Source organism: Pseudoliparis swirei, chromosome 13 (assembly GCF_029220125.1).
Source record: "Pseudoliparis swirei isolate HS2019 ecotype Mariana Trench chromosome 13, NWPU_hadal_v1, whole genome shotgun sequence".
Lineage (NCBI taxonomy): Eukaryota > Metazoa > Chordata > Actinopteri > Perciformes > Liparidae > Pseudoliparis > Pseudoliparis swirei.
This window is the reverse complement of record NC_079400.1, coordinates 19,804,635-19,826,703: the sequence shown is the minus strand read 5'-3', so window position 1 is coordinate 19,826,703 and position 22,069 is coordinate 19,804,635. Positions and strand designations below refer to the sequence as shown.

At 44.9% G+C, this 22,069-nt stretch overlaps 1 protein-coding gene across 1 annotated transcript; it reads right to left on the bottom strand.

Annotated features, from left to right (window-relative positions):
- Positions 1-18,434: 18,434 nt before the first annotated feature.
- Positions 18,435-21,982, bottom strand: LOC130203825 (dexamethasone-induced Ras-related protein 1-like). Its single transcript, XM_056430243.1, has 3 exons — positions 20,993-21,982; positions 19,625-20,877; positions 18,435-19,480 (listed from the first exon to the last, which is right to left on the bottom strand). The coding sequence occupies exons 2-3, from the start codon at positions 19,893-19,895 to the stop codon at positions 18,951-18,953; spliced, it is 801 nt and encodes a 266-aa protein (XP_056286218.1). The 5' UTR covers positions 19,896-20,877; positions 20,993-21,982; the 3' UTR covers positions 18,435-18,950.
- Between the last annotated feature and the right edge of the window lie 87 nt (positions 21,983-22,069).

The following is a 22,069-nucleotide window of genomic DNA, read 5'->3' as shown; positions in this document are numbered from 1 at the left end:
GTCAACCCGCTGCTCTGTGGTTGCCGGAGCTCACGAACCCGGTTGTCTGTCCGGATGGCAAGCGAGATGAGTGAATCCAGGTCTGCAGGCAGATCCACTGGCAGCAGCAGCTCCTGGGTGCGAGTCGCCAGCCCTTCAGGAATATGTCGTACAGGGCTGTGTTGTCCCACCCACTCTCCACCGCCAGGGTGCGAAAGCGGATGGCGAGTCGCACACCGAGTCCCTGCCCTGTGTCAGCCTGCTCAGCTCCTGGCCTTTTCCCTGTCTGAAGACACTGGGTAAAAAATCCGCATGAAGGCAGTTCTAAAGTCTGTGAAAGAAAAGCAAAGCGGAGAACCACGCGCCCACTCAGCGGTGGCCCAAGCTCTGGCTCTCCCTGCCAGGTGGGAAATCATGAAGGCTATTTTCGACCTATCTGTGGTGAAGGCCTGCGGCAGCTGTTCAAAATGTATCGAGCAGTCAACAAGAAAAGCCCTGCATTGTCCTGGTTCCCCAGAGAAACGCTCCGGGGAGGCCAACTTGATTCCCACCCCGGTCATGGGAGTGCCCTGGGTCGGAGCCACGGCAGCTGCTGGAGCCTCCTGCTCCGCGGTGGCTGGGTTGGCTGCTGCAGGCGGTCCCCCAGCTCCCTCACCTGGGACACGAGCTGACCCAGCTGAGCCGCCATCGCCGCCTGAAACTCCTCCTGACGGGGGACGCGGGCTTCCTGAGCGTGTAGCATGGCCGCCCACTGGCCAGCCTCTGCTGAGTCCATACTGGCCAAAGTGTACTGTCAGGCCGAGATTTCGATCAGGACTCAAATGCTGAGGCGTCAGTGAGCAGTTTAGTAATCAAAACAAAAACTCTCCTAAGAGGTGGAGGCTAAATAATGTGCTAAGAAACCAAACGCTGGATTATGAAAACTATAACAAAAATCGCTCTTTCGAGGTTGGTAATAAGTTTCCAAAAAGGCTCGGTGGCTATGAACGTGGCCTTGGTGAACGACCATGAGACGAAACACTTTGGCACAGGACAGAGGGAAGACGCAGACTATAAGCACATGAGGGTAATGGGGATCAGGGGAGACAATCAGACCGGTGACACATGAGGAAGGGCAAGTGACCTGAAACGAGAGGAGAGTTAGACTTCAAAATAAAACAGGAAGTTACGAGACAAAAACCCAAGACAAGACAAGCTTCACCACGGTGTGACAATAATAACATCCTGTAACGACATACCTCTCACAAACTGTAAAGCCACAGAGCTTATGCAGATGAAATAAACTGCGTACGGTGCTTCTTTGTGTTTAGCTCATTTAAAGGTCGTCAGTCATCTCCTGCACGCTGACTCACTCCCACCATAACACCAGCTGAGTGAAACACAGCGACCGCCCTCTGGCCGGCAGACATCTTTATTCTGGAGCCGCTGTGTCATTTCACCTGGAGGCAAAAACCAACGTGTAACCAACGTGTAACCAACGTGTAACCAACGTGTAACCCCGGAGGAGAAAACCCAGACGACCCGTATTTCTTCTCAGAGTTGCAGGAAATTCTGTGTGTGATGTTGTGTTTGCCAACACTCGACCAGTGGAAATATTCAACTTACCTACTTTTGGTTTCATTTGTGTTGTTGAGAGGCCGCTGAATATATAAAAAACCTCTTTAGGAGCTCTTTCATTCTGATGGGTTTGGTGTGTTTTTTTTTTAACGTACACGACCGTTTAAAAGTTTGGGGTCACCCAGACAATTTGGTGGTTGGTTTTATTTATCAAATTAGTTTCAAAATTAACAACAAATAAAGTCAAGACATCAACAAGGTTATAAATAATGATTTTTATTGTAAATATAAATGTTATTGCTCAAAAGAAGGCCAGTTTTATAGCTTCTCTCAGCAGCATAACTGTTTTCAGCTGCGCCCAAATAAAAAGGGTTTAAAGGGTTTTCTACCCCTCCGCTAGTCTTCTAAGGCGATAACACAATGTACCATTAGAACACTGGAGATGGGCCTCTATACACCTCTGTAGAGACTTCATTAAACACCAGAGAATAGTCATGTACACATTAAATATGTATAGAGAGTTATGATTCATTTAATGTTATTGTTATAAGTTGCATGTAAAAAAGAGAATGAGTAATGGTTAAAGAAAAATAAAATTAAAATAATAATAGAAAATGAAAGAGAAGGGGTTTTGACTAAAAATGGAGACTTAATATGGAAAATGTAATAAAATCAAATGAGTAATTAAAATGCAGAACAATTTAAATCACAGCTTTTAAAGGAGAAGCAATGGAATCTGTGGCTACTTGGGGCCCAGGGGAGTATGTGTTCAGTGTATTCTGTGTGTGTGTGTGTGTGTGTGTGTGTGTGTCATTTTGAGTTGCCCTAATCTAAGCTCTGTAGGCCTGAGTCCTCCGGAGGGTTGTTTGTCCTTTTTGGGCCGAATGCGTCAGAGTTCAAGAGAAAAATCCCACCGGAGCAACACAACTGGGACTTGGCAAGAAGTTCTCTCTAGCATGAAGGCGTAGAGAGAGAGACAAAGAGAGAGAGAGAGAGAGAGAGGGGTGGGGGTGGGGGGGGGGTCTGTGAAATAATGTACAAGACGTCCTCGCTGTGCGGTTTAGATTAGGTTTCGGGTTAACCGCGTCCCGCTGACGTCAAAGCTTATTAATGAGGGACAGACGTATATTCCATGGAAGCGTCCAGTTGTTGTTGTTGTTGTCGTTCAGCGGAACGTACCAAATGTGAATGTTGGTACATCCTCCCACTTGGGAGTGTGTCAAAAAACTGTTCCAAACGGGAGCGTCGGCACCAACATCACAGTGTTTTAAACTGTCTGTGTGCTCCTTGTGTTGCCTTCAAGGACCGCTGTGTTGCCTTCAAGGCCCACTGTGTTGCCTTCAAGGACCGCTGTGTTGCCTTCAAGGACCGCTGTGTTGCCTTCAAGGCCTGCTGTGTTGCCTTCAAGGACCGCTGTGTTGCCTTCAAGGACTGCTGTGTTGCCTTCAAGGCCCGTTGGTTGTGTTGCCTTCAAGGCCCGTGGTGTTGCCTTCAAGGCCTGCTGTGTTGCCTTTAAGGCCTGTTGTGTTGCCTTCAAGGCCCGTTGGTTGTGTTGCCTTCAAGGCCCGCTGTGTTGCCTTCAAGGCCCGTTGTGATGCCTTCAAGGCCCGTTGGTTGTGTTGCCTTCAAGGCCCGTTGGTTGTGTTGCCTTTAAGGCCTGTTGTGTTGCCTTCAAGGCCCGTTGGTTGTGTTGCCTTCACAGACTCGGCGTGTGCTCAGACTTTCGTGTTCGTGCATAAATCCCAGCAATCTGAGTCAGTAGTTATCGTGTTGTTGACACGGGGGGATGTCTGTGTGTGTGTGTCTCTCAGCTGGTGTCTGTTACATGGTGTTTTTGTTGTTGTTGTTGTTGTTGTGTCTCAGTCACTGTACAGACAACACATCATGTCTTTATTATTTTCTAGACAAAATATGATTTTAATTTAAATGTTACAGTAAAAATATGATTTTTTAATTATTTTATAGACAAAGTATAATTTAAAAAATATTTTAACACACACAAACACACAAACACACACACATGCATACACTTCAACACACACACACACACCCTGTCGTGGACCAGTGCTCCTCCTGCGTGTGATAGGTCGGGAACACGGAGTCGTTAATATGTCGTTAACGTTATTAAAAACTGGCACACAGCCAACGAGCATCAGCCAGGAGGAGAGAGAGGGACCAACGTAACCATGGTGACGGGGATCAGCTGACGGGGAACAGCTGATGCTGTCGTTGGCCTGTTGTTTACTCACACATCAAACGGTGAGCTACGACTCATGTGAGGAAGACCACGAGGAGAACGTTCATCATCTGAGCCGACAGCTTTACCTGAAGCTCAGCGAGAGCCGAGGAGCCGAGGAGCCGAGGAGCCGAGGAGCCTTAGTTCCTTAGTTCCTTTGTCCCTTTGTTCTGGACTGAAGGTTTAACAACAACACACAGCGAGTCATCAGACTTTATAAACAATAACGACCCTCATGAAGATCACCAAGGAGTCTGTGTGTGTGTGTGTGTGTGTGTGTGTTTACGTGTGTGTCAGTATGTCAGTCCTCACGTTTCTCTGTTTCTAGACACATAACGTCGTCATGGCGATGAGAGCCCCAACACGCCGCCTGACTCACACACACGCGTGTGAGAATAGACGATGAGTAAACACACACACACACACACGCTTATGAAACACACGTGTTCCCGAGACGTGACGGATCATTTCATCCAATTAATACATAATCAATACTCGTGATGACGAGCGACACAGAGACTCTTTGAGTCGCCCGGCGGCCATGATGAAGAAGAAGAGTCATGTGACACGACGACAAGAGGGAAGAGACTCATGAGAGAGACTGTTGTTCCCAAGTTATCAAAGGGACACACACACAAACACATGCACACACACACACACGCTTATACACACACACATATACACACACACAACACACTCACACCCACATGCACACACACACACACTTATACACACACACATATACACACACACACAACACACTCACACCCACATGCACACACACACACAAACATAATGCATGTGTCATGTGTTTACAGGAAGTTTCACTGAAAGATGATTTCTTTTAAATCAATCGTTGACCTTTGACCTTGGACTGAACATGCATCCCAGCGCCCCCTATTGGCCTCACGTGACCTCAAGTGACCTCACGTGACCTCAAGTGACCTCACGTGACCTCACGTGACCTCAAGTGACCTCACGTGACCTCAAGTGACCTCACGTGACCGTGACCCTTCAGATCTTCGTACACGTGTGATCGTCCTTCACTCCTTGGTCCTGGTCGTGATGAGTTTCCTCCTTTATGATCCCACTCCGCGGGGCCTTCAGGGGCGTCAGCAGCCGACAGGAAGTGGACGCGCTGACGCGCTCCGGCCCCCGGTGCATTCTGGGTCGTTTCCCACGGCTGCAGCGGATGAGTCGAGGACCTCCTCTCAATACTATTTGTCAATAAAATAACAAAATACTAATATTAACAGACGTGAATATGAATCTAAGGAGTGGGCGATGAACTGGATGTAGCATCAAGAGACTCAATACTTTATTTGATTTGAAGTTACTGCGAGGAGCCTTCTGCGTGGTTATGGAACTCTACGTGTCTTCACAAGCAGCGTTTAATGGACGAGTGTAGAAGTTTGAAAAGGTCACGTGACCCGTTTATTTTCCCAGTAAACACGACCCGCGCGGCGCCGTGTCACGGGACATTCGCGGCTTTTTTTCCACTCTCAGTAACTGTGGTGTTTGTTGAAAATTGACACGTCCATCGTAGATCCATGACACCGTGACATTGTGACACCGCGACACCGGGCCATCGTGACATCGGGACACCGTGACATCGTGACACCGTGACATTGTGACATCGCGACACCGCAAAATTGTGACATCGTGACACCGCGACACCGCGACATCGTGACATCGGGACACCGTGACATTGTGACATCGTGACACCGTGACACCGCGACATCGTGACATCGTGACATCGGGACACCGCGACATCGTGACATCGGGACACCGTGACATCGTGACATCGGGACACCGTGACATTGTGACATCGTGACACCGTGACACCGTGACATCGTGACATCGCGACATCGGGACACCGTGACATTGTGACATCGTGACACCGTGACATCGTGACACCGTGACATTGTGACAGTGACACCGTGACACCGTGACATCGTGACACCGTGACATCGTGACATCGTGACATCGGGACACCGCGACATCGTGACATCGTGACACCGCGACATTGTGACATTGCGACATCGCGCGACGCCGCGACATCGTGACACTGCGACATCGTGACTTCGCCTCGAGCGTCCAACAAAGATGACGGTGGGAGAACCCCGAGTCACGGGCGCTTATGACCACCGCCGGGCGGTGACGTCAAAGAGAGGCGGGGCCAACGCCTCGTGATCGTCTCTGCTCTCTTTTTTCTTTCTTCGCCCGTAACTTAAAGTTATGCTGAATATAAATGCGTCGATACGCTAAATGTACATGAGTCTGGCTCTTGTCTCGTTGGACAACGGAGACCCTGTTCTCGTCGCCATGACGATGGACCACGAATCGTTCCTTTGAGCTCAAGTCGAACCAAAACTCAGTCAAAGTGCTTTTGATTGTATTCGAGTAATCGGATGACGATGTTTCGGACCTAGTTGGGGGGGGGTCATCAGATGTAGAGACGCTTATCTGTGAGGCGTGAGGACATGAATCACATATAAGGTCACTGTTTACTTTAGCCTCTTTATAACACGGACAGTCACGCGGCGGCCATTTTGGCTCTTGAGCCATAATTATCTTCATGGTTTCTGCCCAGAAAGAATCCCTTTGACTCAGAGGTTTGGGGTTCGACACCCGAGAGAAGCTGATTATGACACGTTAAAACATTTTTTATACATATGTCATATATATAATATATGTATTTGTACGTATACATGTAGGTCGGGTGCAAATAGCAAATAGGATTCGGTGTTTGAGAATAAGTGCGATTAAAGCGTCAATCTGATTGATATTGTGCAACTTTTTGGCAGCGTAACAAATAACAACAAATAAATAAATAATATCAGCTTAGAAAGTTATGGATGAATTCGAAACTCTGGCGTCTTCACACATCATGAAAATATGTATGGAGCCATGTTAAGAATATTAATTTACATAGTGGTTAATGAGAAGGTGAAAGATGCCTATGAGTGACTCAATATATATAAAATAAATAGGAATATAGGTCAAAAAATAGCCTCTTGGAACATTTACATTTAAATGTTTTCATATATGTATCTTTGTAATTTTTGGCACATCCTTCCACAGCTGTAGGTTAAAAAACATAAGTGAGTGTTTGTGTGAGTGTGTGTGTGTGAGTGTGTGTGTGTCTGTGCACGTGTCTCGACAGTCTTCGCGTGGGAGCGAACGCATCGACGCGCTTGAACCCGATGAGGAGCGTGGCTCGTGATTGGTCGAAAAGCTCCCACTCTCCTGCTGGTTGAACGCACGGCAGCCGCTCGGCGTGAAGAAGAGCTGCGAGGGCGAAGGAGGCGTGATGCGTTCACTGTCTGGGCCTCACGTCGCCGCTCATGAGTTTACACGAGTACACGATGTGTGTGTGTTTAACACGATGTGAGCGCTGATAGGATTTATTATTGCCATATGGCAAACGGCACAATACAAAAAAATGCTATCAAGTGTGTGTGTGTGTGTGTGTGTGTGACAGTGGAGAGAGAGAGAATGCTGTCCTTGTACCGCACACAGAAACCTGAAGGAGCCATCTAGAACCGTTCTTCAGAGGGATGCCATGGAAGAACCATTAATGGTTCCACAGAGAACCTTTCAAACCAGAGTTCTCAAAAGAGCCTATAAAGGTGTCTCAAAGAACCTTAAAAACATGGTTCTTGAAGGCACCATTTATGGTCCCACAAGGAACCACATGTTACCTCTACTACTCCTATCCCTACTACTACTACTACTACTACTACTACATGTACTACCACATGTTACCTCTACTACTACTACGACTACTTCGACTACTACTACTACCACATGTTCATGTTACCTCTACTACTACTACCACATGTTACCAATACTCCTACTACTACTACTACCACATGTTCATGTTACCTCTACTACTACCACATGTTACCAATACTCCTACTACTACTACTACTACTACTACTACTACTACTACTACCACATGTTACCTCTACTACTACTACCACATGTTACCAATACTCCTACTACTACTACTACTACTACCACATGTTACCACTACTACTACTACCACATGTTACCACTACTACTACTACCACATGTCAACCTCCACTACTACCACCACATGTCACCAATACTATTACTACTACTACCACATGTTACCACTACTACTACCACATGTTACTACTACTACTACTACCACATGTAACCAATACTCCTACTACTACTACTACTACTATTACTACTACTACTACCACCACATATTACCTCTACTACTACCACATGTTACCTCTCCGTGTTTCCACAGGACACAGATGGTCCACCTGGATTGTAATAATGTATTTTATGACCCATCTCCAGATATGTACTCACTCAGAGTAACAGAGCGATGTCAGAGTGAGAGAAATGACCTCGCCCGATACTGGCTCATACGGTGTATGAAGTGGTGTATGTATATATATATATATATATATATATATAGAGAGAGAGAGAGAGAGAGAGAGAGAAGACATGCTCACCAAAACCTGCAAAAACAACCTTCAGTGTGTTACCTTCCTACTGAAAGTGTTTCCAGATACAAATAAAATGTATTTATATTATTTTTAAACTTGAGGTTGGTTCGATGGTTCTCGGTGGTTCTCGATGAGTCTCGATAATTCTCGATGGGTCTCGATGGTTCTCGATGGTTCTCGATGGGTCTCGATGGTTCTCTATAGGTCTCGATGGGTCTCGATGGTTCTCGATGGGTCTCGATGGGTCTTGTTGGGTCTTGATGGTTCTCGATGAGTCTCGATGGGTCACGATGAGTCTCGATGCGTCTCGATGAGTGTTGTTGGGTTTCATTAGGTCTCGGTGGTTCTCGATGAGTCTCGATGCGTCTCGATGAGTCGCGATGGGTCTTGATAGGTCTTGTTGGGTCTCGTTGGGTTTCAATGGGTCTCGATGGTTCTTGATGAGTCTCGATGGGTCTCGATGGTTCTCGATGGGTCTCCATGGTTTTTGTTGGGTCTCGTTGGGTCTCGTTGGGTCAGGGCGTTAAATGACACCCAAAAATGTCCTTAAAGTCCGATGTAAACATGAGCACGTGGGGTGAAGGATGTCCTGCCTGTAAAACCATCCTCCTGCAGATATTTACTGAGGGAGGAACAACCCAGAGTTACTGATTAATCACAATCATTTAGTAATCAACAACGACACCGGAACGTGAACAACACACAGACCTCGGCAAACAGAGGCTCGTAAACTAGACACCGGGCACTCGAAACAGTGGAAATAGTTTCTGTATTGATATTCTATCTATCTTACATATATAACAAGATTTAAAGATGAACACTCACATCAAATCCAACACACATATTTATTATTTTTTTCCCCAGTCATAATCGCGACACCAAATCACAGCTGTTAGCCTGCCGCTAACATGTAGCATTAGCCGCTACTGCTACCGCTACCTCACTCAAATCATGCACACGGTTATGGCGGTTATCTCCCAGCAAGCCTTTATTTTGTAAGCGCCTATGTATCTATTGGGTCCTTTTATTTTGAAGCTCTTAAAGTAGGCGTACATCTCGCAACACGACATTGCAAAAAAAGCTGTTAGCTGATCAGGTACTGAAGGAAAACGTGTTTATAAGTTTTATTCTGAAGTACATAATTCAATTCAATTCAATTCAGTTTATTTGTATAGCCCAATTTCACAAATTACAAATTTGTCTCGGAGTGCTTTACAATCTGTACACATAGGCATCCCTGCCCCAAAACCTCACATCGGACCAGGAAAAACTCCCAAATAACCCTTCAGGGGGAAAAAAAGGGAAGAAACCTGCAGGAGAGCAACAGAGGAGGATCCCTCTCCAGGATGGACAGATGCAATAGATGTAATGTGTACAGAAGGACAGATTTAGAGTTAAAATACATTCAATGAATATGACAGAGTGTATGAACAGTTCATAGTTGGCATATTCCACGATGGAGACCTCCACGATCCATCAGGCAGATGGCGGTGGGGAGGAGGAGTGGGCGGAGTCTCAACAGTGGGCGGAGTCTCAACAGGACAGTGGCGTAGTCAGGAGCAGGAATTCCACGACCCAGACCTCGATGATCCATCAGCAGATAGGATCTATGCCGTCTCATAGGGTCCGATGACCCCATGAGACGTGAAGTCAAAAGGACTCCGGGGAGAAAGCAGAGTTAGTAACTTGTGATTGAGAGATGAACATTCATCCTTAAGGAGAGAAAAAAGAGGAGATAGGTACTCAGTGCATCCTAAACGTCCCCCAGCAGCTATAAGCCTATAGCAGCATCTCAAGGGGCTGGACCAGGTGAACCTGATTCAGCCCTAACTATAAGCTCTGTCAAAGAGGAAGGTCTTAAGTCTACTCTTAAACGAGGTGACTGTGTCTGCCTCCCGGACTGAAGGTGGAAGCTGGTTCCATAAAAGAGGAGCTTGATAACTAAAGGCTCTGGCTCCCATTCTACTTTTTAAGACTCTAGGAACTACAAGTAGTCCCGCATTTAGTGAGCGTAGCTCTCTAGTGGGGCAATATGGTACTACAAGCTCCTTAAGATATGATGGTGCATCACCAATCAAGGCTTTGTACGTTAAGAGAAGAATTTTAAAAGTGATTCTTGATTTTACTGGGAGCCAGTGCAGAGCAGCTAGTGCAGGAGTGATGTGATCTCTTTTCTTAGTTTTAGTGAGAACACGAGCTGCAGCATTCTGGATCAACTGGAGGGACCTAAGAGATTTATTAGAGCAGCCTGCTAATAAGGAGTTGCAGTAATCCAGTCTCGAAGTAACGAACACGTGAACCAATTTTTCTGCATCTTTTTGAGACAAGATGTGCCTGATTTTTGAAATATTACGTAGATGAAAGAATGCAGTCCTTGAGATTTGCTTTACGTGGGAGTTAAAGGACAAGTCCCGATCAAGTCATAAGTCACTTTACGAATGGCTAAGCAGCTAACAAGGTACTTTGTGTTATATTTGGGCTTTGACGACATGTTTAGTGTCTTTATTTTTAATTAACTCGTAAAAAAGTATCGTAATAAGATGCTAATGCTAGTTTTTAGCTATATGTGCCCTTTAAGAAAACGTTATGATCAATGTTGTGATTAATGTCCACACCGTGATCGTCATCTTATTAATGTGGACATTCCTAAGAGGCCGACCCACTGACGCACAACATCTCAGAGACATGACGGCGGGCGGGGGGGTGAAAGACTTAATTGCCTCGAGCCGACTGTCGCTCTGTTAATGTGTTGATGCTCAGGTCGATATTACTGTCCTCCATCTCGGAGACAGAATGAAGATGATGATGATGATTATGATGACGGCTGCGGTGATGATTACAAAATAAAACAACAGCTCGGATGCATTGAAGACCGAAGTTACGACACGGAACACGTTGAGAGTGAACCTCTGGTTTTTATTCTCAGGGTTTTTTTCTTTTCATTTTTTTTGGAAAACATTTATAAATGAACTCTTCAACCGAACGTTTTTCATTCTGCGGAGCGTGAAGTGCACCGAGGGCTGTGACGGCTGTAATTAAAACTAATTACATTTTTTTTAAAGAGCAACGTTTTTTCTAAGGTCCAAAACTGACCTTCAGTTAATTAGTACGCTGGAAATATAATTTAAATAAAGAAAATGTTTGATGTATAATTAGAATTCTAAAACAAGAAAAAAATGTTTGATATAAAAATATAAAAGAAAGAATGCGTATGCACATGTTGTTAAACAGGACCAGGATTCAAGGATTAGAAAGGCTTTTCTCATTTCACCTGTAGACTCAAAAAATAAAGTGATAATTAATATATATTCAGAGGAGAACAGGCTGTAGGTTCATTTCTGGAATACGTATATTTTTGCATCGCAGCACAGGATGAAGTTTACGCATGCACGTCAGCCCAGACACTGCATGGTGACCTACTACAATTGATTTTAGTCGACTTGTCACTTACAATATTTGTTCCCTGTGCACATAAAGCCGTATTCAGAACCCCTGATCGTGGTCTACTTCACACCTGTGATGCACAAGGAGGTCAGGATGCAATCACAGATTCACTCCAACGCTCATCCACTGTGCTGCGGGCGCAGTGACGCAACTTAAAAATACACGGGAAGCATCGGGTTGCTGTATTTATATTTGATTTTGAAAACAACTGGGGGGCTTGAAGGGTTTTACTGATGTATCTGGTTGTATTGAACACCATAAGTAATGCACAAGTGAAATATATGGTTTGGTACATGAGAAAATTCAAATGTCACACATGGTGCTCAAATGTAGCCAAATGGACATTTTAGAGATGGACATTTTCGCCTAAATGATCTTTACTAAAAACTCTATAACTTTATTCTGCTTCACTTTTTCCAACTCAAACTTTACATAGAGATTGTTCACATGTTGTGTTATTACATGGTTTAATTTAAACCTTTTCTGTGCATCCTTCAAGAAGATATTCATCCTGAAAATGCTCCTTTGTTTTTTTCCTATAGGCAAACCTGAAACTTCTATTTTAGCTGTGTTTCATCTTTATTTACTCTTAACCAGTAACATATATACTACTATCTACACATCTGACCAACAGCTCACATGTGTTGCCTTTATTATAACACCAACATTATTCAAATAGCCTTTGTGGTTGCAGAGATACACCCTTTTTAGTTTGGGTGTTTTATTTCGAGCAGAAAACTTAAAAATAGGGCGGAGCTTAAAAGCTTAAAACTTATCTTTGATCGGGACTTGTCCTTTAACTCCCACGTAAAGCAAATCTCAAGGACTGCATTCTTTCATCTACGTAATATTTCAAAAATCAGGCACATCTTGTCTCAAAAAGATGCAGAAAAATTGGTTCACGCGTTCGTTACTTCGAGACTGGATTACTGCAACTCCTTATTAGCAGGCTGCTCTAATAAATCTCTTAGGTCCCTCCAGTTGATCCAGAATGCTGCAGCTCGTGTTCTCACTAAAACTAAGAAAAGAGATCACATCACTCCTGCACTAGCTGCTCTGCACTGGCTCCCAGTAAAATCAAGAATCACTTTTAAAATTCTTCTCTTAACCTACAAAGCCTTGATTGGTGATGCTCCATCATATCTTAAGGAGCTTGTCGTACCATATTGCCCCACTAGAGAGCTACGCTCACTAAATGCGGGACTACTTGTAGTTCCTAGAGTCTTAAAAAGTAGAATGGGAGCCAGAGCCTTCAGTTATCAAGCTCCTCTTTTATGGAACCAGCTTCCAATTTCAGTCCGGGAGGCAGACACAGTCATCTCGTTTAAGAGTAGACTTAAGACCTTCCTCTTTGACAGAGCTTATAGTTAGGGCTGAATCAGGTTCACCTGGTCCAGCCCCTTGATATGCTGCTATAGGCTTATAGCTGCCGGGGGACGTTTTAGGATGCACTGAGTACCTATCTCCTCTTTTTCTCTCCTTAAGGATGAATTTTCATCTCTCAATCACACGTTACTAACTCTGCTTTCTCCCGAAGTCCTTGACTTTACGTCTCATGGGGTCATCGGACCCTATGAGACGGCATAGATCCTATCTGCCTGATGGATCGTCTGGGTCGTGGAATTCCTGCTCATGACTACGCCACTGTCCTGTTGAGACTCCGCCCACTCCTCCTCCCCACCGCCATCTGCCTGATGGATCGTGGAGGTCTCCATCGTGGAATATGCCTACTATGAACTATTCATACACTCTGTCATATTCATTGAATGTATTTTAACTCTAAATATGTCCTTCTGTACACATTACATCTATTGCATCTGTCCATCCTGGAGAGGGATCCTCCTCTGTTGCTCTCCTCCAGGTTTCTTCCCTTTTTTTCCCCCTGAAGGGTTATTTGGGAGTTTTTCCTGGTCCGATGTGAGGTTTTGGGGCAGGGATGTCTATGTGTACAGATTGTAAAGCACTCCGAGACAAATTTGTAATTTGTGAAATTGGGCTATACAAATAAACTGAATTGAATTGAATTGAATTGATTAGTTTGGCAGTATTGCGTAATCGCTGGACAACAACTTGAGATGCAGTAAAGTTTAATTCCTTGTGGTGTTTCCATTTGTTTGGGGTGAATGACACACCGACGACGTGAAGACTTTCCTTCCAACGCGTGTGACCTGAAGCTGAAGCGTGGAGTGTGTCTACCATCTTGTTCCAGCCTGAATACTCGAGGCTCCTAAATGCCACTTTACATAGGTCGTGTCGTTTATGTGCAGAAACACGGCAGCGTCGGCTCTTTTTTTAACCGATGACTTCCTGTGGCTCCGTTACACCCTAACTAGAGTCAACTTGGTCGCGGGCTGCTGCGTCCGGGGAGGATGTGGGAGGGTTGAGGGGGAGGCAACCGACCAATCGGAGGCATGTACGAATCGTGCATCCTCGTCGCGGCGTGTCGGTCGAACCTCGGTCGGGACGTACAGGAGACATCACGTGCTCTCTGTTCTGGACAGTTTGACATAAACACGAAACACTGCAAAAGACGTGACGGGACGACGAGCGACTCGTAGTCATGTGGAGATGATTAACAGAGAAGGAAACGTTACGACACAGACATGAGAACCAAGACGACCCGGAGGAACACAGAAGAAAAACGACAAGACAGCGAGCCACGCGGCGAATTTAAACCTTTAAACAACAACATAAACCAGACAGCTGTGTTACAATGACTTCACTACAAAGTATGGAGGACAGTACGACTGAACAATATCACGACAGGCCTGACAGAAACCTGTGCGTCTGAATAGCGGGCTGACCAATCAGAGCTGGACTTTGTCGAGAGGCGGGGCTTAAAGAGACAGGGGCTAAACATGGAGTGTTTCAGGACAGAACATGAATGTGTTCAGCGTTTGCTTTAGCAGCTGGATCCAACATCTATTGTTTTTAGTAAATAATCATACATTTCATTCTTGATTATTCACTTTAGTTTGTAGTCAGAAGGTTTGTGAATGACGCTCATCTCAATGTCCCCAAAAAAAGTTGATTGAGGCATTTGGTTTGAAAGAATATCATAAGCTACAGCTTTAAATTAAATAAAGTATGTACATAAAGTATGATTATAAAATATCACAACAGGCCTGACAGAGAAACCTGTGCGTCTGCATAGCGGGCTGACCAATCAGAGCTGGGCTTTGTCGGGAGGCGGTGCTTAAAGAGACAGGGGCTAACAATGGAGTGTTTCAGGACAGAACAGGAATACCGGTATATTTAAACTGACCGTATGAGGAGAACAAAAGTGTGTTTCATATATTTAAGCATGAAATTAAATAGAAACCCCAAAAGTGCCAGTATGATATGTTTCCTTTAAAGTGAGCGAGCGGGAGTGGGCGGGTCTAATAAACTCATATAATAGTACGTTGTGATGTCACCAGGCCTCTCCTGTCAGTTTGATATCAGCATTTGAACATGGATAGGTTACAGATTAAGTAGCTCGCTGCCAGAAGCCGGGCTTCTCATCATCCCGGTGCCGGTGAATCATTTAGTGTAGCGGGGACGGTGTAACAACAACCGGCCCGCATTACGCAATAACAGGATCCACTTGAGATGTCGGGCTCAAAAGTTACCCAACACTCTGGATTAGTTGTTCATTTCATAACGTCTCGGTGACATGTCGGGGGTTTGTATATGTTTCCTTTTTTAGAGGATTTAATTAGAGGATCTCACTAAGGGATTTAATTAGAGGAGCACTGAGTAGTGACATTACAGCAGGAATGAGAACGTAATCCTGTTGGGGGGGGGGATGATTTGATTGTGTTTTATTATTACTATTATATCAAAAGCACAAATACACATGAATGATGGACATCGTCAAGCTGCAGAATTAATTAAACCAAAGGTTTTTCTTTTGATAAGAGAAAAAGAAAATAAAAAGTAATTCTTCTCCCGTCTTGTATAATTTGTGCACTGAATTTAAAGATAGCGCCAAACAACTATGCCTGAAAGAGCGACATATATATTTCAATATATATATTTTAAATATATATACTGTATTTATATTTAAAAATATATTTTAAATATATATATGTATATATACTTTTTAATATATATATACATATTTTAAAATATATATATTTCCAAATCTATATTTATATATATATATATTTACAAATATATATATATAAAAAAATATATATAAAAATATAATTTATATATATATATATATTTGAAAATATACAGTATATGAAAAAAATATATATATAATTTGTTTGAAATATGTTTATATATATTTTAAAATATAGATTAAAACATATACAGTATATAAATACATTACATATATATACAGGACTGTCTCAGAAAATTAGAATATTGTGATGAAGTTCTTTATTTTCTGTAATGCAATTAAAAAAACAAAAATGTCATGCATTCTGGATTCATTACAAATCAACTGAAATATTGCAAGCCTTTTATTCTGATTTATTGCTGATTATGTTTTACAGCTTAAGAAAACTCAAATATCCTATCTCTAAATATTAGAATATCATGAAAAAGTATACTAGTAGGGTATTAAACAAATCACTTGAATTGTCTAATTAAATCGAAACACCTGCAAGGGTTTCCTGAGCCTTGACAAACACTCAGCTGTTATAAATCTTTTTTTTTACTTGGTCTGAGGAAATATTAAAATTTTATGAGATAGGATTTTAGAGTTTTCTTAAGCTGTAAGCCATAATCAGCAATATTAAAAGAATAAAAGGCTTGCAATATTTCAGTTGATTTGTAATGAATCCAGAATGCATGACATTTTTGTTTTTTTAATTGCATTACAGAAAATAAAGAACTTTATCACAATATTCTAATTTTCTGAGACAGTCCTGTATATATATATTCTTTTTATATATATATTTCTTTTTATATATCTTTTTATATATATATATATAAAGTGAACAAAGAAACTGTTTTTGCAGGTCTGAATTAGATGATTAGTTCCTTTATTCTGGTAAATTGAGCGGTTAAACGGGCATGATGGCGTGTGACTCGTCGAGGGGTCTCAAGGGAGGCAGCTGGGGGGGGGAGGGGGGGGGGCTATGTATGACGAGTGCATTAGGTGACACCACTTTTCATAACCAGGTGAAATGATGAAAGACGTGTTGGGAGGAAAACCACGAGGGGATTCTGTTGGCCTAGAAAGGAAGGAAGTCCAGCTGATTGGTTGTTGTAGTCGATACGTTCACAATTATGGAGACAATTTAAAGAGTCATCCGCTGCGTCCTGATTGGCTGCTGTACGATGTGTTTTGACCGCATACGTTAACGAGAATGACGTACTCACAAAAAGTAGAGTGTGGAACACTGGACTCGCCAATGTAACAGGGAAGGGAGGTTGTTTACCCCGTTAGCGCTGTTTGCACCGTTAGCATTGATTGCCCGTTTAGCGCTGTTTGCACCGTTAGCATTGATTGCCCGTTTAGCGCTGGTTGCACCCTTAGCATTGATTGCCCGTTTATCGCTGGTTGCACCGTTAGCTGCGGTTCGCCGTTAGCCGTTGCGAGGCCATCGGAATCTCTCCCGAACTTAATTAGCTTCATTTGGGAGTCGCCGCCAACGCTGTGAGCTAGCGAGCTAACATCATCTGTTGTTCGTGTGAATATTTTCCAACGCTGACCCGGCTCCCGCTCGTCTTTGTGCATTGCATTGTGGGACGACACAAGCACACCCGCAAATAAAAACTTTATTGAAACTGCCGAAGCACTTTCTTTTTTGTTCTTTGTTGGTAAACTTAAAGTTAACACCGACCCCTCAGAAGCTGCCATGCAGTACCATGTAGTATGGAGCTGGTCCACTAGGGGCCGTCGAGGCTGCTGGAGATGCCCTCCTCTGATTGGCTCACGATGGGCCTGCTGTGTGTAAGTCAGCCTTCTGATCTTATTAAACGCATGTATGTTCCTTTTGTATTTTTTATTGGCTGAGATTGGGAATCAACAAGTTTCTCTCGGCCGAAAAAAAAATGAACAAATGTTCCCGGGCTCATGTCGCCCATGTTCAGGGGTTCCTTGACCTTTAACCCCAAATGTGTGGATATAAGTTGGTTCTGTGTGTCTCCCATTAAAAGACAATTATAAACCTGTGTTTTATTATTATGTTGGTCTATATATTGTTAAAGTTAAAGCTAAGCATAGTTTCATTAACCAGGGGGCGTGTCCCTTGGTTCATGGACTCTGGCGATGTTTCAACAACAGAAGCGTTTGTCATCCAATTAGCCAAAAATGCAATTATACAAATGTAAAAAGTAAAATGAAGTTATAGCGCAGAGACTTTCTGAGTGATTTTTGATCAATTTGCTGCACGAGTAAACATCACGTCATCATAATGTTCAGAACCCTTTTGCCCTTTATTTTAAATTTTATTTCTGATTCATGACGGGAGACCTTCACAAACAGAAGTCAAGCTCCTGAAGTAGGAACTCGGGGCCTCATGAGCGTTGGGAACCATCCAACCCGTTTATTGTGTAACACCGAGGCGATGTGGGTGATGATTAACGCGTCTTCCGGCGTTTAACACGTTTCTTTTGGCACACTGACGGAAATCTGGTTGACCCCTTGGACGTTTCCTCAAAACACAAAAAAACCGTCTGCAGCGGATGTGAGTTCTTCCTGAAGAAGACACCTTGCTGCACAGCCAGTTTTTAAAGTGTGTGTGTGTGTTCACTGTGTGAGAGAAGGAATGAGAAACAATGGAGACAAATCATGTCTTAGTTTTTTTTTATTATGTCAAAAAACCACCATAACATTAAATACACATTATCAATAAAACACATTCAAGTGTATTAGCCACTATAAAAAGATATGATACGATGTAAACAACATTCAAAGAGTCTCTTTTCTCTCCCCACTGGCATCTGCAAAGAAGGCGTGACGTCAGCGGCGGAACACATTGTTATGCATCGACGTGCGCGTCTCACAAGGCATGAAGGAGCCACGCGCACGCGCTCTGACTCGCAGGACAAGCAAACATTGTCAAATGTCTTTTTTTCTTCAGGGGGTGATGGGGGGTGTTCAAGAGGACTAGCGTGTCCAGTCAAGTGTCCTTGGAGACGGCGCTGCGCCAGAGCGCGCGGCGGCGGCCCCGGCGTCTCCTCACCTCTCCCGTGTCAGTTCGCGCGCATCCCGGCCGCGCAGGTCGCCTCTCACCGGGGAGAGGCGACCTCTACTTTCAAAAGGTGTGTGTGTGTGTGTCGAGAGTGTGTGTGTGCCTCGCCGCTTAACTGATCGCACACCTCTCCTTGTCCTTGCCCTGGCCGCCTCCGATGGCCTTCTCCTTGATGTACATGAGGTCGCTGTGCACGCTGGGTCTCCGCGCGCACGGGGTGACCATGCCGAACGCTTCCCCGGTGTCCTTCACCTTCTTGTTCTTCAGGGACTTCCGGTGCAGCATGTCGCAGTACTGCACGGACACCTTGCGGTGCAGGTCGGGGCTCATCTCGTGCGGCAGCTTGGCCAACGTGAACAGGGTGCGGAACATCGTGTCCACGTTCTCGTTGCGCTTGGCGGAGATCTCGAAGTACGCGCACTGCTCGTCGCCGGCCACCAGCAGGTCGATCTCCTCCTGCTGCACCTCCCGGTAGAACTCCCGGTCGCCCTTGTTGCCGCAAATGACCAGCGGCACGTCGATGTTTTCTTTGCTCTTGTTCTTCAGGCACGACTTGGTCTCGAAGATCTGCCGCTTGAGCTGCTGCACCTCCTGGAAGGAGTCCCGGTTGTCCAGGCTGAAGACCAGGATGAACACGTCACCTGAGGAGAGGAGAAAGCTCTGGTTAACTTTGGATACATGCAGAGTGTCCGGAGACGCAACGCGCGCACACGGCGGAACATTTACGCACAAGGCACTAAAAATGCGCGTTCTTAGTGATGATCCAAACACACGTGGATAAGTACCTGTCAGTATGGAGAGTCTCCTCATGGCGGGGAAAGGGTGGTTCCCCGAGGTATCCAGTATGTCCAGCTGGTAGTTGTCTCCCTTGATGCTGTACAGTTTCCGGTGAAAGTCCTCGATGGTCGGCGTGTACTGCTCGTCGAACCTCCCGTTCAGGAACCGGGACACGATGGCCGTCTTCCCAACTTTGGTGGATCCCATAATCACCATCCTGTAGCAGTTCTTGGCCGGGATGTCAAAATCGTTCTCGGAGGAAGACGTTTTCTTAATCATGATGATGATCTGGAGCTATAGGACACTCGTTGTACCCGAGGGCGCTGTGCGTAAAAAGGCGCTGTGCGTAAAAAGTGCGGCTGGGCAGACTGTCGGTGAGTGGAGATGCTCTGGGTTGTCTCTGCTGGTGTTTCTGTCTGCAATCCCGGACTGCAGCCGTGTATTTATGCACCGCGCGCCCCTCCTCCTCCTCCTGCGCGTCACAGCTCGCTGAGCAGTGAGCGCTGAGGGGAGAGGAGCGGACCAATCGGTCGCTGGTGCGTCAGTTTGGGATTTCTTAAGACAAGACGGCGAACGCTGAGATAACAGGGACCGGCTTCCCAAAACAAAACAAGTTTATTGTGTAACACTGAGTCGATGGAACAGAGCAAGTAGGTGAAAGTTATAAAAACTTCCACGGAGCTCGACCAAGGGGATCATTTACGCATCCTGCCGGCATTTAAACCGGGGTTGGCACAGTGTTGAATATATAGTTAGTTTGAACCCTCCTTTCCTCAAAAAATACAAAACCTCTGCAGCAGATGTGAGCAGACACGTTTCTAAACAGACAGTTGTTTTAAGAATAGAATATACACTTTTAAGTGTGGGTTTTATTGAGTTATTGTTGTTATTGTTTATTCTCACGTTTTAAAAACAACATATTTGCACTTCAAGGTGAGGATGCAGTTGTGTATCCATCACTGTTGCATTCAAGGTCACCCACATTCACGGGTTTATGAACGTCTTCAGGAACTGAAGCTGCAGCTTCGTGTCACCGGGCTGAAGGAAGGAGGCTCGAGGAGCTGCAGTCTCCGAGTTGACCGCAAGGGGGCAGTGTGGGTGCGACTTACCCGAGGACAAAGACTGGTCGTGGAGCCGCTCTGTGTGGTAGCGAGGCAGAAAACAAGTTGTTTCCATCTCTTTGTTTGGTGAACCGCCTTCAAGAGATGTTTTATTTCTATTATTACGTCATCAAAGCTGGAAAACGCCATAAAACATGAATCTGTAATGAATGGATTGACAAGAAATAGAAGAAGAAAGGGCAACAAATTAAATGAAATAAGATGATAAAACTGAATTTGGGTAAAGTGGGGGGGAGGAGGCGGTTGCCGGGTTACCAGGAGGCACCAGAACACTCGACTATCGAGTCAGGCGCGTGCGGGACACCTTTCTATCTCTGGTGCATTCGAGGGTTCCAGCCCTCCAGTGCTCATCTTTTGTTGCTATGCCATACAACGTTGTGCCATTCCCGAAAGAAATATTAAGAAAAAGACAAATTAAACTGAGGAAAAAGCTCAGAGGTGTTATTTATGCACGATGCCTCAGGGGTTAAAACACGGCGGCGGCGTCTATGTGTGTGTGTGTGTTCACTGCATGTGGGTTGCATTGAGAAAAAGAGGCCAACAGAAGTTAAGCTCCGCCTCCTTCCCAGGGAAGCAGACCGTCCACAACACAGTTTATTGCGCAACACTGAGACGATGTGGACCAGTGGGTGAAAACAAAGTTATTAGAACTTCCACGGAGCTGGAACAGGTGGATAATTAACGCACCTGTGAGGCCTCAGGTCGACCGGCTGCACGTCTACGAGGCGGACCAACACGTCCTCCCACACATCGCTCGTGTTCCACTTTGTCCCACGGTTTCATCAATGGCCGTGAAAAATAGGGCATATGGACTTCTGTGAATGGGGAAGAAAACAATGTCCCCGGGGAGCCGGCCCCCGTGAGGATGTGGACTCGGTGGAAGTCTGGTCCGCGAGGCAGACGGGGACAAAGTGCCATGACCACGGACTCGGAGTGAATGAATGACTCGGAGCTCCGCTCCACCGGAGAGGTGAGGCGGCGTAACGAGAAGCCCTCTGGAGCAATGAGGCCTCCGTCACCTCCACACGAACGCGCGGCCCTGAATGCAACATGTGCATTGTTGTTGTTCTCGTTGACACATTTTCTTACGCAGCAGCTGACCGGGCCGCCGACACCATAAGAAACGGCTTTAAAAGCGCAACGTCGGCTTTTTTATGTCATGATTATTCACTACCGGTCAAAAGTTTGGGGTCACGGAGAAATGAAGTTATTTTTCAAAGCACTGTTTTTTTTAATGAAGATAACATTAAATTAATCATAAATACTCTCTCCATGGTTCATGTGGTGAATGTCACCACAATGACCTCCAATATCAAGTAGAGGTCAAGAGAC

Excerpts from the sequence above, each read along its gene's own strand:
- LOC130203825 (XM_056430243.1), bottom strand. The coding sequence starts at position 19,895 with ATGATTAAGAAAACGTCTTCCTCCGAGAACGATTTTGACATCCCGGCC. Across the intron at positions 19,481-19,624 it reads GAGACTCTCCATACTGACAG|GTGACGTGTTCATCCTGGTC; the intron begins GTACTTATCCAC and ends TCCTCTCCTCAG.